The sequence below is a fragment of the Streptopelia decaocto genome, assembly GCF_964273445.1.
Source record: "Streptopelia decaocto genome assembly, chromosome: 7".
NCBI classification, from domain to species: Eukaryota; Metazoa; Chordata; class Aves; order Columbiformes; family Columbidae; genus Streptopelia; species Streptopelia decaocto.
In genome coordinates, this window is record NC_138661.1 from 1,579,517 (window position 1) to 1,598,966 (window position 19,450).

Genomic DNA, 19,450 nt, shown 5'->3' on the forward strand with positions numbered 1-19,450 from the left:
AGAAGTGTTGGAACTCACGTAGTTCAAGTAATTTAAAACCAGCCTGGATAAGGGATATTGAAGAATCTGCACTGTACTGGCCAGGAGACAGAGGCACAATTATTTGTGTATTCTCCTTCTCTAATATTTATGAACTTGAAGGTCTGAATCTGTAGTATTAATCATTCTCTGCCCGAGACATGCCTTTCGGTCCCTATTCATGATTCATACTCCTTATGCGATGGAGGGGTTCTTCAAGACAGGGCAGACTGAGCTTTGGCATAGGGCGCTAAGTTGGTATACAGAACATATTGGAGCAAGATCACTTAGCCTTTGAAGGGCAGCAAGCCATAATTATCCAGGTTCTCTAGACACTTCAGTAAACAGAGTCTAAAACTGCTCAGCGTCCCCTTAACGTGCATTTCTTTTAGTAGAAATGTTGGGGAATGCCAAGGAGCGGATGCTGAAAGGGTTTCTGGAGGTGAGAGAAGAGCCATGGGGGACAATTCTGAGCCAGCCAACCGACCGGAAAAACAGCTGAAGTTGAGAACTTACTTTAACCTTTCCATGGCCTTTTGTCACCTCGAAAGAGGATTTATCCAGTTACTCGCATGGCAGGTGAATGGAGTGATCTGTAAGGAATTCACGTCGTGATTTCACAGTCCATTTTGTTCTCATTCCCCCATGTGCTGTCCTGCCCGTACGTAAAGGAAAGAAATCACTGCAGCCCATGTTTCCTTGGGCACAAGTGGAGACACCAACATCAACCACAGATTTCATGGTGGGGGCTTGGATAAGAGGTCTCTTAGACAATAAAATAATTCCAGAACCAGTTCTTAGACCTCAACGCACTTCTAATATCTTAAAGCCCCGCCTTACTCTGCAGCCAGACTCTGAAGAGGCACATTTTAAACCTAGGACATACACAGCCAGTGGTGAATGAGCCAAACGAGCTTTCGGCGCTCTCGCAGGAGTCGTGCTGAGGAGCTCCATAGGCAGCGAGAGGTGATGAGCTGACTCCACGGCCCTCCGGAGAAGCATAAAGAGACTTGCAGTGCGCGGCTGCCAAAGAGGGGGTCTGCTCCCACAAAGTCAACCCGTGGCGCAGGAACACGTCCCCAAATCCAGATTGCTGGGGGGAGCAGGTGCGGGCAGCCAAGGCGCTCGGCCAGCGCTGGGGAGCGACCGCGGCGCCCGGCCGCGGAATCCACAACACAAATCTCTGCACATTAAGCACTAAACCAGAGCTATAAAAGAAAAGCTTTTTAACTCAATCCAGCGTTTATCTGTCCCTTCTGTCCACCTATTCCTTTCAAAGATAAACTCCAAAAAGAATGGCTCACAACAATAATCAATTTGCTGCAATAATGAAACGGGTATCTGTTTTCTGGTATGTCTCAGGGTTGCCTGTGAATGATCACTCTGGACAGTGCTTAAGGTTTACAAATATCCTAATTGGACCACTAATTATCTCACAAAAGGCATTTTTTCATTATGCAAAGAGGTAGCACTGTGACTTCAATAAACATTTAGAACTAAAATGAAGGTCTCCTTTATGTATCATCAAAGGAGGACCAGAGGACAAGTACCTCACAAGCAGATCAAGGCCGCGTGTCTTAACACATCAGCCTGGACGTTTAGTTAATTCATTATTGAACAGATAGCTGATGAGTTGAACAGGGAAGCCCTCTTGCACTGCAGGGAGGATACACAGCCTCATAGGTACCACTCTCTCTTCAGGAATTTCTCTGTCTCTGGTAGCATTCATATAAAACCAAATCTACGTGTTGACATGACGAGCCTCGGAGGTGGGACAGGAGAGCTGCAGGCACCAGCCTGCCCTGTGCTCATGCCCAAAGTCATAGAATCATAGAACTGTTTGGTTGGAAAAGACCCTTAAGATCACTGAGTCCAACATCCCCCCGGACGTGCCTATCCCAGGTACCCGCGGTGGCACTGATACAGGGAATTAACAATTAACTAACTAACACTTAAAGCTAACACTTAGAGGGCTAACCCTTAAGCCACATCACTATTGCCGAGCCTTGCTTAGCTTTGTGTAACTTATTGTACGAGGAACAGGAGTTCGCTGATCCTTGCAAAGATAAAAACCTTGGGTGCATCCTTGGGTGAACTAGAGAACAGAACCTTGGGCCCAGGACAGGAGATTCGCCAGTTTAACCAGCCCAGCAGTCTGAGTCCAACCAACTCATCACACTGAGCAAAGGTGACCGTGCACAGAGCAGAGGACCCGGGGTCACGGTCACTGCGACCACAACCAGGAGGAGCCGGAGGTGCAGACTGTGGAAATGTCTCCTGAACTCATTGTAATAAGAACCGCCTTCCGGGGACAGGTTATGAATATGTACAGGCGTTCCTAAAACTGTCATGAATATGTAACACTTCACTGCATTTAACCGAGCCCACAGCTACTGGAAATACACACGTATGAGGTGGAATTATTCTCCCGTGTGTCCAGCGCTGTAAATAAACATACTTCTTTACAACCTCACAGGTTGTAAAGTAATTTCTGTGCCTGAGCACGTTCTCAGCACATTTTCAGGTTCACCCAAAGACGAAGAATTTCGTTGGCACATTTGCCATGTAGAATGTCCAATAGTGCCCATGCTGGGTAGGAGTGAAGCAGTAGAAAGGACTCTCTGAGGAACAGAAGAGTCCCCAGCATGTCCAGCCCAGGAGCACCAGCCGCTTCCACCATCCAGCCCCTCCAGGAGCGACCCAGAGCGGCAAAGCCAGAGAGAGTAAGAAACCAGACCCTGAAACACCAATTCCCTGCACAATCCCACCTCCGGGGGAGATGAACAGAGAATAAGCCACAAGTGACAGATGTTACATCTCACCCTGTACTGATACCGATTTTAGGGGGATAAAGATAGCAAAAGAATCCATAGTGAACTGAGCAGACTATACATCGCCTCGAGCCTTATTCTTCCTGCTTTGAATACAGTATTTAAGAGAGAAAGATCACTTACAAAGAGTAACACACTCTCCTGATCCACCTCTCCTTTTTGCCCATTTTACCTTGTTTCTGTTGCTGTGACATGCACACAGACCCAGAAGAGCCACCCAGTCTTTCAGTGACATTTGCCCAAGGTTGGTTTTATGGATGACAGGGCTTTTATAGGGCAAAGATTCAACATTTGAGGCTTCAGTTCCACCACTCGGTGACCTACTTTATGAAGTGGTGGGGGGGAGGCTGCTAGGGGATTACTTCAGGTCCATTTATGTAAGATACTCAGGATGTAAATCTGTGCCTTTCTGGCTGAAAGTACAAAATGTCAAGGGAAAAAATGTTCCCGCTAAACAAGTGCAAAGCCGAGGATGCCGAGGGGCTGGCGCGTCCCTTGCGCTGCCATGCATCCCCTTCCAGTGTGCTGGAGGGACAGAGGGGACCCAACTGTCCCCTCCCTCCCCACAGGGTGACACAGCCCCTCCTGCCTCATTGTTGACTCCAGGAGGAACCTCATGCACATCAGAAAGAGAGAATTCTCCCCCAAACCAGCAAACACACATACAGTGCGATACTAACACACCCCTGCAAGTCCTGGCATTTGGAAAACGCAGTTGTGCAGAGGCCTCATGTTCATAATTACCACAGCAGTAATGAATCTTGATGAATCAGTGATGACCTTCAGGATCACACTGAAACTATTTCAGCTTCTACTTAATCGGGTAATGAAGTCATGCAAATAGGCAGAGTTGCTTTTAAGATGCTAAATAAGACTGACGCTAAATGCTTCTTTTTCTTCCCCCTTTCTGATTTTCTTGAGCGTTACGGGACAGTGAATTTCAGAGTGGACATAATTCATCACTGCCTGCAGGAATTGTGACGAGCTCATAGGTACAGCCATCTAATGGATGTTTCCAATAAACCCCATCAATTTCCCAAATGATTCCCCAGCAAGTACAGATAACACAGTGGTCACTGTCCGCCAGATGGGCGTTCACGACTGCACAAACATCACTGTCCACCTCACCCTGGCAAGCAGGTAACGAAGTTTGCGTGGAACTGCCATCCATCATGGCAAACTTGGCTCTTACCCTAAAATAATCCCCTCAGTTCTTTACCTCGTAGTAAGATGTGCATTAATAAGCTTGAAGAACACATTTCATTAGGCCAAGAGACAGGCTGTTCCCTTGTTCATGAACCTGTTGGTGAGTGTTTCTATCCCTAGGCTCTTCATGTGATAACTGAGCTGGGAAGGGAGCCCAGGAGGTCTCTAGTCCAACCCCAGCTCAAAGCATGGTCAGATGTGAGGTCAGACCAGGCTGCTCAGGGCTTTATAAGGTCTCCAGAACCTCTCAGGATGGAGATTCCACCATGTCTCTGTTTCCCATTTGGACATCCTCATGGGGAAGAAAAGTTACTCCTTACATCCACTCTGAACTTCTCATCTCAACTCATGTCCGTTGGCTCTCACCTTCCCCGTACACCTTGCTGCGAAGAGCTCAGCTCCCTCCTCTTGATACATCCCTTACGGGCAGGGGATGGTTGCTGCTGGTGCTCCAGGGCTGTCTCCAAGATGGACAAGCTACTCTTGACCATCTTCATGGCCTCTGCTGGGCTTGCTTCAGTTTGTTGAAGCCTCTCCAGCATCAAGCGTCCAAAACTGGATACGGTAGCCATTGATCACCATGCTGCTGCCCACATCTACTCGCTGCCCCATGAGCAGCCCCAGCCTGGACCACTGCAGGGGAACGGCCCCACAACCACCTCCCCAAGCTCCTCGTGTATAATAACTAACTAAACAAAATGAGGGGTCTCCTCCTGTCTCTCAAGGTTTATGCATCTATGCATTACGTTTCGGAGTGGGACACAGCAAAGGTGAACGGCATTAATGCTGACTGCTTGTTCATTTATAAACACATATAATTTGACTCCATCAGTAAACGCAGCTCTGCACCTCATTTTCCAAACATACCCCGTTGCCCAGTCCACCTCTCCAAACTGTACTAGAAAAGACTGTGTTGAAGGCTTTGCTGAAGTCAAGACAAACAGCTTTCCTTTCCCTCTCCTTGCCCATAAAACCAGTCTGTTTATCACAGCAGGAAAACAGGTTGGGTTGGGCACAATTTGCCTCTAGTGACCCATGCTGGCTGCTTCCATTCACCTTCTGGTCCTTCACAGGGGTTGACATGGCTTCTAGAACATGCTCCCTGACCTTCCCAGGGACCAAAGTGATGATGACTGACCTCTGCTCCCCTGCATCCTTTTGTGTTCTTGGAATATGGTCTAAAACATCAGTTTTTCCAGTCTTTGGTCCTTTCCAGGGACCAAAGTGATGATGACTGACCTCTGCTCCCCTGCATCCTTCCGTGTTCTTGGAATATGGTCTAAAATATCAGTTTTTCCAGTCTTGGTTGGATCTCTGATTTGGGTCTGCTTGGACATCCCTGTGGTGAGAAGTGCTCCACCTATGCACCTTTTTTCCATTAGTAAAGTCATAGCTTGCCTATATCGCACTAAAACTGGTATTAAAGAAAGCCTCCTTACCTGTACTGCTGGAGATGTTGACGTCAATGCTGATATCCGATATGCCACCTCCCTTCAGAGACGCCACGCAGGTGTATGTCCCAAAGTCAGTGAATTTCAAGTCGATGATGTCCAGGTTTGTGGTGCCAGGTGAAACATCGGGGTCAGTCTGCGTGATCACCATCCTCTCAGAGCTCCGCAAGGGACGCCCGTTTTTAAACCAGCTGAAGGTGAGCTCTTCGGAAGGGATGGCTTCTACCTGGCAGGAGATTTTCACCTCTCGCCCAATCTGGATGTTGTCATCTTTGTGATATGGGTCAGGGGTGATCCAAAAACGTCCTTTTTTTAAGGCTGAAACATGCAAGAGAAAAAAAAAATACTATCATGAAGTACAAATTTTGCATGTTCAGGCTTATGCTTCACTTTATGCCTGATGATAATAGGACCTGTAGTGACAGGACAAGGGGCAATGGTTTTAAATTAAAGGACGGTAGATTCAGACTAGATATAAGGAATTGTTGCCCTGAGGGTAGTGAGAGCCTGGCCCAGGTTCCCAGAGAGGTGGTGGCTGAACCATCCCTGGAGACATCCCAGGCCAGGCTGGACGGGGCTCTGAGCAACCTGAGCTGGTGAAGATGTCCCTGTCATGGCAGGGAAGGGCCCTCAACCCAAACCATCCTGTGGTTCTATGATGCTCAGGAAGTCTCTGAAGCTTCCAACACACACATTTACCACACGGTTAACTCTTTGTAGGGTCAAATCTTAATCAAATATCATCACAGAGTGTAAATTGCTAAAGCACTGTCATTTCCAAAATGAAAAACAGGAAGTCACATCACCTAAATGAGGCTGAGCTGCTGAAAACTGAAGAGTAACCAAAATAATTCATGAACCTTCAGTGTTATCTGTCTCTGGAGGTATTTACAAGCCCTTCCTCACCGCCATGCTATCAGAGCACTGAGAGAAAATAAGAGAGATCTGTCTAACATCACTGACACAACCAGTAGTGTCATCTCCAATCCATCTGGAAACAATCACGGCCATGCAAAATAGCTTTGTGCCAGCCGGTTAAACAAGAAGAGGTAAGCGCACACCTGAGGCTACAGCCTGCGATGGTGTATACACTCGGCTCCTTACCCAGGGCAGCCGGGAGGGCTCCCCATCCCCACAGTTGCCTGGAGGCCGGAGGCCCTAACCCCCAAAGAGCAGAGCATCTGTATGGTCTGTATGGTCTTCTTCAGGTGGGGAAACTACTGCCACTGCCAAAAAGTAATGGGGCTGGAAATACCTCTTTAGGCCTTATCAATGGTCAACAGTAGAAGGATGCTCTTCTGAACTGGAGCGAGTGGAGAGAAGGGAACGGAGCTGGTGAGGGGCTGGAGCACAAGTGTGATGGAGCGGCTGAGGGACCTGGGGGTTCAGCTGGAGAACAGGAGCTGAGGGGAGACCTTCTGATCTCTGAACTGCCTGAAAGGAGCTTGGAGCCAGGGGGGTCGGGCTCTGCTCCCCAGGAACAAGCGCCAGGAGCAGAGGAAACGGCCTCAAGTTGCGCCAGGGGAGGTTGAGGTTGGATGTGGGAACAATTTCTTCCCCAAAGGGCTGTGGGGCATTGGAACAGGCTGCCCAGGGCAGTGCTGGAGTCACCAGCCCTGGAGGGTTGGACAGATGGAGATGAAGTTCTTAGGAATATGGTTTAGAGGTGGACTTGACAGTGTTAGGTTCATGGTTGGAGTCGATGACATTGAAGGCCTTTTGCAACCAAAATGCTTTGATGATTCTATGAGATGTAACCCCAAAGGAGAGCCCATCATGAGCACCTTGGTTGCACTTCCCTGGCTGGGTCTTGTCAGATGAGGAAAACCCATCCTGTACTTGCAGGAGCAACCTGAAGCTGAAGGTTGAACGCAGGACTGAGAGAAGAACATCATCACTGAGAGAGGCACAGGATACCCAAGCATCTCTACACTATTCCCCACCGTCTTGCTGGCGAGATCAGCATCTTGTCCCAGCATTCCCACACCCATTGCACAGGAGCAAAATATTCCTGCTACTCACTTATCTGTTTTTTCCTTGTCGCTGTTTAAACCAGCACAAAACTATCCAGAAACTATCACCATTTACATCAATAAAGTGATTGCTCTAAAGTAGCGTTACTATGATACTTATTTTTGGAAGAGTGCTTCAGACTCAGCCATTAAGTCTTTCAAATACCCATGTATTTTGATGTACTGAATATAAAATGCTACTTATACAATCCCAACATCTCTTTCCCCCTATATATTTGTGCATAAGTATGTATGTATGTTTATATATGCCACCTTCAACTGGAAAGTCCCACAATGAAAACAGCGGTTAGAAATGTTACAAGTGAATACTCAGATTGAATGCAAGAGTTTTCCTCTCCCACTCTATCCCATTCTGCCCTCAGATATTTACACACCTACAGCCAATGAACCGTGATATTGTTGCAAATGGCAAGGGCTATAAGCTGGGAATTTCCCTGGATCCAGCGCTTTGGGTAATGTGCACTTTGTACTTGCTGCATATAGAAAGTGTACCAACGTCAAATGGAAATGGATGTACGAGCACCAAGGAGGCCAAAAGAGCGCGGTGCGCCGGCTCCCCGCACGTCTACGGGTGATGAAAACGCTAATTCAGACTCAATTTTGTCAGCTCGGTAGCTCCTTGAACAAAACAACTCTTTGGAGCTTGCAAATCCCATGCTGAATTAGCACTTCCACAACTTAGCAAAGGATTAACATTTAATTAATAATTAGGAGGGTTTTTTTTCAACGTGGGAAAAGCAGCAGAAAATCTGGCTGCTTGTGGACAGCCCATCACACGTGGTGTGAGAAACTTCTTCCATTGCACAAGTCTTCACTGAGCATCTCTCGTCCCTTTCAGGAGCTGCAGCCGGTTCCCCAGGAAGCAGAATTAACATGCACTTTGATTCAAGAGGATGAACATACATTATACGACAGCTGGAAACAACACAGCAAGTCATTCCGAAACACCAGCCCAACTTCTTTGTTTGAAAATGGAAGAACAAGCACTGCTTACATACACAAAAATGAGCAAATCTATTATGCTAACTATTTTCAGACAGGCAAAAAGAAAAAGATAAGTCATGATAGGTACGAGCAGCACATTTCTACCAGAATTAGTTGCGAGTAACCTCAATAAGTTATTTTTTTTTCTGAATTTTTCTCCTTTGCTTTGAGTGCTCATAGAGAACATTTCAGCAGTTTCTCATTCCTAGAAAGGGAAAACAAGGTCTAATAGAAAACTCACAATAACTTTAATCCATCCTTAATTATGACCAGTGCTGCATCATCATCCACCAGCTCACATGAACAAACACGCTACATTCATCATTAACAGCCATGAAATCCCTACAGCAAACAATCCAACAACTGTGTAACTACAACCGACGGTTGAAAGTCAAGGTACTGGTTTTATAACCGCCCCATTCACCAAGATGCCACCAACTGCACAGATATCAGCATTTTCTTCTGTCACCAACCAACTCAACAGAAAATTCAGACTCTGAAATACAGTGTTTTTCAGAGTTAAGTACGACCATTAAGCAACCCATGTCTGTAAATCCCTAATCTCACTTGGCAGCAGAAAAAACACAGCGATCTCTACGATTTAGCTGTGTACATGAAAATCACCATCCGTACCTGGAAGATGTCCCCAAGAAACCAACCACAGGTGCCAAAAACATGTGATAGCTGCAGGGATGTGGAGCTGGAGGGCAGGGGGAGCAGCATGGGGCCACTTCTCTCTGACGCTGGACTACGGCCAGGACTGTCCCAAGAGCGATCATGTTGAGTTGCTCAATCTTTGGGCCAGAAGCAGCTCAATAACTAGAGTGTCTCTCATTGGGCTTGCTCCACCATTCATTTGAAAGCAACTAAAGCACCACAGGGTGCTGTACTGCTAGCATCCCTAGGAAAGAATAAACCTCCCTTCCTAAATCCTGAAAATCACAGAGCGGTTGGGGCTGAAGGGACCTCTGTAGATCCCCCAGTCCAACCCCCCTGCTCACGCAGGGTCACAGAGCAGATCACACAGGTGGGTCCAGGGGTTTGAATGTCTCAGAGAAGGAGACTCCACACCCGCTCTGGGCAGCCTGGGCCAGGCTCTGGCACCTCCCACCAAAGACATTTCTCCTCATTCAAAATGGCAGTGGCACCTATGGTGCAAACTCCTCACCTATGGTGCTACAGCAACTTGGGAACTAGTGCTCTTTGTAGGAAATGGCGATTGAAGCTGGAGCTCCCACTCCATACAATCAGACTCCAAATCACTTCACGTAGTGGAAACTTCCTGACCTACCACATCTAAAACCCTTCGAGCAGATGAACCACACTCAGGTACGCTGCGATGGAGACGAGGACTCCGTAAGTCAGAGTTTAGAGCTGGCAGAGGCAGGTGGGGCTGGGATGACCCTGCTCAGGTCTTTGAAAGAAAAGTTATTACAGCGAAGGAGGGCCCCATTAAGCTAGTCTCAGACACAGAATTAACAGAGTTGCGCTTGGCCAAATGACGTGGGGTCAGTAGACCTCTCCAGAGAGACTGCGCCTTCAGCAGGCTTGGGAACACAAAGCTGCTGCTTGTCCTCTTAGATTCACATGTCTTGGATTTGGTCTTCAAAAAGACTTCAGATCTATCTGATTTACACCTTGTGTCATGTAGTGACCTCTTGGGAACACCTGACTGGAGCCAGGTACAAATCCACCAGGTAACGGAAAAGTGATTTCTATGTGTATTCTGCACACGGGTTTGCACGCACGGTCAAGCGCCATGAAACAGAGCTTTGGATTATCCTCACGTGTAGGTTCTTGGACCATAAATTCCAGGCATGTCAAATATATTGAAACATGCAATAGACTGTGACTCTCTTTTCTCACTGTACTACTGGTTACATTTGAGGCAGCACTGGAAGGTTTCCATGAGGTTAGATACAGCAAATAAAAGACACAGGGTTAACCACCAAACATGGGAGATGCTGCTGCAGATGTGCTAACAAAGCTGCATCCCAGCAGAGCTTTCAGAACATCATCAACACATAAAGCTACGAAATAGCAGCAAATGTGCAAATAAGGCTGTAACTGCATTCTGAGATCCAGGAAAGTGCCAGTCTTACTCCAAAGAGGCCCCAAAGAACTATGATGTGATCAAATAAAGAAAGATGAAACAGTTTTCATCCTCAAACTCCTCACAAAACTGTCTTTGCCCTCCTCATAATTACAGCTCAAAGTAACAAAATGCATTTCAGTATCTCAACCAAGGTCTATTTGCATTCATCAGGTTAAGTCGTTATCTTCCCACACCCGCCCGATCGACCCAAAACGCTCCTCTAATGCATCAAAAGGTTCGTATCTCACAAATGCACATTTTGTGACATCTGAATGGCATCAAATGCCACAAGTGAATCCATCAGCTGCCGCACTGCTTGCAGGCTTTGACAGAACAACTGTTGGCCACTGGCTGGTTCCTGAGCTGGCTCAGGACACCGGGGAACGCTCAGCATCGTCTTTGCTGATGTTTGCATGGACGTGCAGCCCCCGGCAACAGCAACATCCAGTACCAGAACTGTGCAGGTTACTGATTTCAGCCTTCACTGAGCAGCTGGATGCCACATGAGCTCTGACCTCCACGCCCTCACCACAAGTGGCTTCTACTAATTGTCATTGCTGCCCTTTCCATTTGGTGAAGGCGTGTGAGTGATTTTGTTTCAACCTGTTCTCAGTAAATGAGAATGTCATCTGATAACCGGCCAAGCAGATGTAAAGATCTGCACTTGTCTCACAGAATCCTGAACGTCAGGGGTTGAAGGGCCCTGGAAAGCTCATCCAGTGCAATCCCCCCATGGAGCAGGAACACCCAGATGAGGTTACACAGGAAGGTGTCCAGGCGGGTTGGAATGTCTGCACAGAAGGAGACTCCACAACCCCCCTGGGCAGCCTGGGCCAGGCTCTGACACCCTCACCAGGAAGAAGTTTCTTCTCACATTTAAGTGGAGCCTCTTGTGTTCCAGTTTGAACCCCCTGCCCCTTGTCCTACCATCAGCTGCCACCCAGAAGAGCCTGGCTCCATCCTCCTGACACTCCTCCTTTCCATATTGATCCCCAGGAATGAGTCCCCCCTCAGTCTCCTCTTGTCCAGCTCCAGAGCCCCAGCTCCCTCAGCCTTTCCTCACACGGGAGATGCTCCACTCCCTGCAGCATCTTGGTGGCTGCGCTGGACTCTCTGCAGCAGTTCCCTGTCCTGCTGGAACTGAGGGGCCACAACTGGACACAAGATTCCAGGTGTGGTCTCCCCAGGGCAGAGCAGAGGGGCAGGAGAACAAGGGAGTGACCTTATTTTTAAGGCCAAGAAACAGCAAGGAAGAGACCAACGATCTGACCTAAAGTTCGCCAGAGTGAATGACGCTGCTTCCATGGTGCTTTGGATTAAGCCCTTTGCCTTGATTTCTGTTTCACATCAAAGGATAAAGAGACAGAAGCAGCACCGCGGGAACGGGTCGCTTGCAAAGCGAGCTGCAAACCCATCTTCATTCCCTAGAAACTGCCGTCTGTTAATCCAGACATCGGCTGCTTGCTTTGAAAGACTGAGAAGCCACTCTCCACGTTACTGCTGCGATCTTTGTCCCCAAAGATGATTACCGGGGTGATTCATTGGTCCTTCAGAGAGATCTACGGCAGGCGGCGCGGAAAGAAAGTCAACCCCTATCACACCAGGTCCCTCATCTCCTCAGAGCCTTCTGGATGGGAAAAGCAATCCTGCTTTCGCACGACCGCAATTCAAAACATTCGCAGCCTGACAACAAAGATTTTAGATAGTCGCTAAAAGACTTGTAGAATGTATTCACAAACCTGGACCTTTTTCCCAACCTGCCGGGACACCCTGAGAAGCCACCGCTGCCGCTCGCACTCGCGGCCTTCGCTGCGTCCCGCGTTTTGTGGAGGGAAATGAAAACTCACCTTCCTGCCCCCCGAGGAGCAATTTGGGGGTTTTGCTTGTCTGAGACACCGCTCACCTCTGCTGGGTTTGAGGAACCAGCTTTGTAATGTAGATAAATCCAGCAGCCGCTTAAACACACCAGTGCGACATACAGAGTGGATGTGCTTAATATATGTGGTGCAAGCACCTGGGTGTGCTTTGGTGGATTCCATGAGAACACATGATCTTTACTAAATCGTAGGTAGCTCATCAGTGAGAAATAAGGAAAAAACAAAATTACTTAATTCACTGTCATTAAAGGCACAAAAATGTATAGAAGTACATTGAGTGGTCTTTTACTGCAGGAATTTACGTTCCCTTAAAATAATCTGTTTCAGACGTAAAACAGCAGAGAAAAAGCCCCATTTCAACATACGTCGTTACGCTGATACGTCATTTCTGTGACTTGAGCTTTGCCACATTACAACAATACATGCAACTAATTGCAAAGCAATCACGAACTTGGACTAATACGCAGAATGCACGAAACAAAGGAATCCTGAAGCTGCAGTGCGGTCCGTAGTGTCTGCTTCCTTTATTTTTATGCCCAAGCCCAGCATAAATGGATCTCTACTAAATTAAAGTCACCCCCACTGAAGAAAGAATGATGGAAATCCCTCTCTGGTGTTTCTTTCTCTATTGACACATTCACCTCTATCGAATCAACAGCAGCAAAACAAAGTTCCCAACATAAACTCCAAAGAAATGCGAAGTCTCTGTTTATTTTGGCCATGAGCAACAAAGCTGCATTGTCTTTAATATTCTACAGGATATTGCCTTAAAGTATATCATCAAACAGCTAAGCTGATAGAGACTATTTAAGGATTGTCCAAAATATCTTTCTAACTGGTGAGTACCACAGTGTGGTATTATACAGTATATACAGTGTGGTGTATATAAACTTCATCCACACGTTCTGACATTATTTTGTCTACGAGGAGCACTGAAAACTCAAGTTTGCTTTTGCCAACCAACAAGGAAAATAATGAAAAGAAAATAATTCAGTATTACAGTCCTCTGGCCCAATTCTAAAAGAGAAGAGCAGAACCATACTCCATGTAACAGAGTTTGCAGATACCAGCTCTCCATGATGAAAGTTTATCTGGAGGGGGACGTCAGTACAGCCTGCACATCAATTCTGGACACAGATAGAACCTCTGTTCCTTTGTGATAAATGGTTATCATCCATCACGTTCAGCATCGTTATGGACACGGAACCATGTATGGAAAATGTCAATAACAAGCAGGAGATGGGAGCTACAAACTGATGTTTTGAGGCCACACTGTTCTGCTGTGAACATCACGGCCACATCTGGGCTTCATGGCCAAACATACCTGAGATCCAGCCTGGACATGCCAGGGGTGCAAAACTTCGCTTTGGTGAGACTGGATCTCAGGATGTGCTGGTGGGTTTGAGTTTGGAGCCGGGGGTCCCTCGTGGACAATAAAGAAGAGGAGGCTTTACTGATGGGATGCAGTTGGTGAATGGTTGGATAAAAAGTCCAAATACAGAGGTACTTATAGAAGATACATTTCAAAAAAGGCTAAAATATATGGTTAAATGCTCATACATCTGCTGGCCACTAATTAAAATAACAGATAAGGAAAAGAAAAGCCGCGGCTGACAGTTCCATCTGCTTGTCCTCATTGTCACCGTGTACCAAGCACTTCAGGCACACCAGCAGCCTTGGTGCCTGAGCTCTTCCCTCTGGGTACCCCGAGGCTTCTCAAAGTCCTTCTGTCTCCTCCTCCCACTTCTCACCTTCGATTTTTCGTGCTATTCTAACACACAGCTACTATAATCACGGCGTTTGTGGGGTTTTTGATCAAAGAGTGACTGCGGGGCAATGGACACCTCTTTGCATCCAGCTTGTGCTCTTCATCTCTGAACAACCTTGAGACCCATCCTGCTCCACAGGTCTCAAGAAGCTGCCCTGGGGTGTTCAAACTGGGTCTCAAGTAGTAAGTCATGGTAGCTACGGCCTGCAGGGTTTGCAGATCCACCATACAGAGCAAAGCAGGGCACGTTTCCCTGTGTTTCAGTAAGAACAGCCACCCTCCCTGCTTATTCTTGAAACCAAACAAAGCAATAAACTCTCCAGAAAACCAAAATTGTAGAAAACCACCAATGCGTGCTTTGTCTTCCAGCCAGTTCATAGGACCCAGAAACTCCCAGAGCGACCACCTTGTGTCCAGCCATGGGCTTCACCTTTTTCTCATATAGAAAAGCCGAACTGGTTGAGAAGAAAGTGGATGGGACAGACCCCTCAACATCTGCATAGCCCACAGCACTTCTGGAATGAGATCCTCCAAGTCCTGCCAGCTTGCCCACACAGCGGTTGCATCTATGTTGTTCTCTGCTATTCAGATGAATTCTTGGCTGATGGGAACCACCGGGTCTGCCAAGGGCAGCATCATACTGTGCTTTTATTTCTCTTCTAGCAGGGAAATCTCACTTATGGTTCATCTCTATAGCCCCATCACCGCTTGGTCCACTGCAGGATAACGGTGACGAAGTTCTGCTGCCTGAGTGTTCCCTATAGTCACCTTTCTATCCAAAACCAGACTTGCTAAAAAAAAGACACATATTCTCAGCATTTCACCAACAGTTCATTTTGCTTCTGTCAACATGGCTTTAGTTTAAAGTCTTTTTAAAACCTTAACCGTCAGTCGCTATCGGAACAATTAAGTTGTCAAGCATCTTCTGCTAGCGTATCTCCAACCTTTTTTTAATATCAAGTAATTATTTGGCACTTACAAGACCAGATGCATTCACATTTTCAATTTAAATGCAAATACTGTGGAGAGGTTTCAAGTTTTGTCTCTATTTTTATAAATGCTGCTAATTTTTAAAGGAAAATGATTTATTATTCCGGAGATGCCGTGTGGCAGGTGTCTGTTTTCACCTGTGCTCTAGTTAATTAGCTTCTAGTTCTTTAAGTGCTTTGCTTTTGAAGGAAGGGGAGGAGTAAATTTCTTTGTAATGAAGATTTCAGTTTACAAGTTACTCGGTGTAGGATGCATTAAAGAGATGAAGCTGAGATCAAAGCAGGTGAAGCACAGCATGGTTTGTCTTTTAACTGCTTCAGAAGTAGATATTCAAGAGAGAGGAAGAGGAGGAAAGGGAGAGGGAAGGGAGAGGAAAGGGAGACAAGAGAAGAGAAATTCAGGTGGGTATTCAAAATATTGAGGTGGGAATGGAACTCGGGACATTTCCAGACCAACGTCCTGCTCAAAGCAAAGCAGGGTCTGAGCTGAGCTCAGCCCAGGTTGTCCAGGGCCTGCAAACCTCCATGATGGAGACATTGCCCAACCTGCGGTTGCCTCCTTGTGCAAACCCGGAGTGGTCCCAGTGCTGTCACACCAGTACAAAGCTGCTTTGGGTCCCACAGCACAGCCCCAGCTGTGCTCATCTCGGATGGCAAGCACAGGCAGGTAAGGATTCAAACACATCAACGTGGGTACACGAGGGTGAAACAGCAAATAAAAAGAAGGAACAAAGGCTGATGACTAAGAAGGGGTGACAAATTGACAGCTGGCATTTAGTACTTTCTGAAACTCCCAAACAGAAAAAAAGAGAAAAAAAAACCCTAAATTTTTATTATGCTACGAAATGCCTACAAATTCCCAATTCGGGGAAGCTGACGCACTCCCTGGTGGGCTGTGTGCTTGCCAAACAAATTATAAATCCTCTGAACATTGCAGCTGGGTGTTTCCCAGGGCCAAGGCCTTTATCAAGTTTAATTCTTGTGCCAAAGCTGTCAAAAACAAGCCTTGCTGAGTTTTCCTGAGTGCCCAAAAGTAATATATTGTAAATCTTCACTCTTCTCTTTGCCCACACGCTGCAAATTAAACTCAGTACTTGCCTTTCTTCCAAAAGCCAGAGCAAACCAGCAAACCCCCCGTTTCCAAGGTTTCCACACCTAATTGTCCCCATCTCCTGCGCCTTGTGTGGCTCCGGAGCTTCACCCACTGCAGGATTTCATTAGCGCCTGGATTTGTTCCAACATGGGGTGCATTTCCCTTCAACACTTGGTTTCTATTCCACAGCTGAATGCCTCAAAAATTAATCAGGGTCGTACAAAACTTTCCAAAACGATTTGTCGGACTGGGCAGAGACCAACCAACCTCATTCCCAGTTGCCTGATACAATACAAGCGCCTTAAAACACATCTCAAGGTCAAAGCACCTTCTGCCGGGGTCAGAAGGAGCCAGATGGAACGCAAACCATCTCCTGAAATCCCTTCTGAGATATCCGTGTGGTACGTGCTGCCAAACAGGCACCACCGGGTGTTTCGTGGAGCAACAAACCTATCGAAAAAAATCAAATCTCTGTACGTAAAAACTTCTGGGAATTCCTAGTGAAAGGGCAGAAGAATCAATAAACCATCTACATTTTTCTATGGAAGCATTTTATGAACTCATCCATGATACAGCCCAGCCTGGGAGAGAGCCCGTGTGCCCGAGACTGCTCTTGCAGATGATAAAGATAAATGGACTTATTAAACTCTGAAGCTCAACTTTCTCACACATTCGTTCTCAGAGCTGTAAACTTTTAGTATAGTGCACTGGTAACCTGTGATTGTAGCAACATGCTGCGAGATCAGGCTTTCCAGCCTAAAACCTGTCTCATTGACATCTCACTCACAGGGTGCGTCTCTTGGTGGAAGAAGCACAGTTGGTATTATTCTTCTGGAATAAAGCGTCCTCATGCTCAAAAAGCCAAGTAAATTGCTTAAGATTAAGAAATTGTTCCCCAGATCCAACCTCAACCTCCCCTGGCGCAACTTGAGGCCGTTTCCTCTGCTCCTGGCGCTTGTTCCTGGGGAGCAGAGCCCGACCCCCCCTGGCTCCAAGCTCCTTTCAGGCAGTTCAGAGATCAGAAGGTCTCCCCTCAGCTCCTGTTCTCCAGCTGAACCCCCCAGGTCCCTCAGCCGCTCCATCACACTTGTGCTCCAGCCCCTCACCAGCTCCGTTCCCTTCTCTCCACTCACTCCAGCACCTCAAGGCCTTTTTTGGCGTGAGGGGCCCAGAACTGAACACTGGATGCTTGAAGAAGACAATCAAGAGATTGTATGACCACAGGTGGAGCTGGTCATAGAACAGATGAGATGAAACGAATGCCTGGGGGATAAAGACAGCTGGATTGGATGACCCAGAAAAGGCCCTTGTGGAATATGAATTTCACAACCTTGGCACTCTGATGAAATCACTCTTGGTTTCTAGTCTACCCCAAGGAAAGCACGACCATCAATGGATGATAAAGCCCAGCACGGGGGCTGCTGCAGTTCCACCCTCCTGGAGCATCCCATGGACCTCCCCCCTGCCGGTGACCTGCAGCCCCCACCAACACAGCTCCACGCACCCACACAGTCCCTCGTTAGGAAGTCAACGGTGATCATCACTTCTCTGTGGTGTGGTAATGTCTGTTTTATGCATACAGATACTTGCCAAGGCCTTGGGCATTCTCCAGCCATGAGAAAAGCACTAGTACCACCAGTCTGCTGTGAGACCTGCCCAGAACACAGACAGAGGGGGAAATAATGAAGGGAAACAAAGGTCCTTCTGCTCGTTGCACAGAAAACCCAACATTTATGCTTGGAGTCGGCATCCCCAACCAGCGCTGCACCGACACAGGTGACACCAGCAAACGACACGCCAACTGTCACCAGGGCCGCTAAAACTCAATTTCCACCTCTTGGATAAGACTTGGGGGCTTTGCCTCCATTCTGGCACTTGAAGAGGTGAGAGCAGGGGTGCTGATGTACAACCGGACACTCGTCGTTATCCCTTACGGGATCCAAAGCTCTAAACCAATTGGGGCAATTCCTAAATAAAGCTCCGGGATGAAGAGCCATTGCAGGAAGGCAGATGGGTAAGCAGGTGTGTGAGAACGGACAGCAGTAATACCACATCACAGGATTTTATTTTTTAAATCTATCACAAAAGCAATAAAAATTTCATTTATTTCACAATCTGCGTCTTTTTTTTTTTTAATCTTCTTTTTAGTAATCACCACTACACAGTTCACATGCATTTTTAAAGGCATAATGGCATAGGTACTTTCAGCAATCTCAGCCTTCAAATGCATTTCCCCAGAGTGCTTTTTGTTCAGCAAAAGCTTTTGTGCTCATGTCGAGCACGGGTCATTTAAAATTATTATTTTATATTTAAACTGACAGGGAATCCCACCCCTTTGAAAAATTAACTCCAGACATTACGTTGCTTCTTCACAGAAGGGAAAAGTTGCACAGTCGGAGTCAATTGGCATTAAAAACACCCATTGCAGTCACAATGGAATCTACTTAAAGTAATGGGAGAATCTGCTGACGAGGCAGCAAATCTGAGCTGGCGCTGACACCCAAATCATTTTGGTGCTCTGTACTTTAAGACCTGGCTCTACCTGTTTCCCCATCTGAGGCTCAGGTGTCCTTCAAATATGCAACCCAGCAGTTTTTGCTCTCTTGGTGGATGGAGGAGACACCTTACATCCTTCAGCATTAACAGTCTTTAATTTTTCATTGACATATTGGCAGCTACAGCGAGGTTTTATTTTCATTATCCCATTTGCGGTGTCTTTGGAGCATTTGTTCTGAGTATCCAGTTTGAGTCATGTTTGAAAATGTATCATTTTCTAGAAGACATGTGATTATCTTGATTCCTACCTCTTTTGACATTTCCAATTGTCACCCCAAATCTGTACAGCAGCGTGACGATCATGCTTTTATGTAGTATTTTAAGGATTACAAGGCCAAAATTACCGTTTCTCTAATGCTTTTTGCTTTAAAGGAGTAAAATAACCTCCAAGAGCAAAGTCTAACAGATCTTCCTCAGGCTAGAAGAGTTTTCTGGGACGTGGGATAAGCTGGATGGTCAACGTCACATGCCAAACCAAGGTGAGGAACTGGGCCTGGGGTCCCATCACAGGTGACCCCTCTACCTAGCAAGGCCCAGCCAACAAGGCCA

At 46.9% G+C, this 19,450-nt stretch overlaps 1 protein-coding gene across 1 annotated transcript in view; it reads right to left on the reverse strand.

Moving 5' to 3' along the window:
- The window catches only part of MDGA2 (MAM domain containing glycosylphosphatidylinositol anchor 2), a gene marked incomplete at both ends in the record, with an annotated part of 293,058 nt that overhangs the window by 71,845 nt on the left and 201,763 nt on the right, over window positions 1-19,450 (reverse strand). The window contains one exon of the mRNA XM_082058279.1: window positions 5,495-5,824. Coding sequence (XP_081914405.1) covers window positions 5,495-5,824 — 330 coding nt within the window. The remainder of the gene's footprint in view (window positions 1-5,494; window positions 5,825-19,450) is intronic.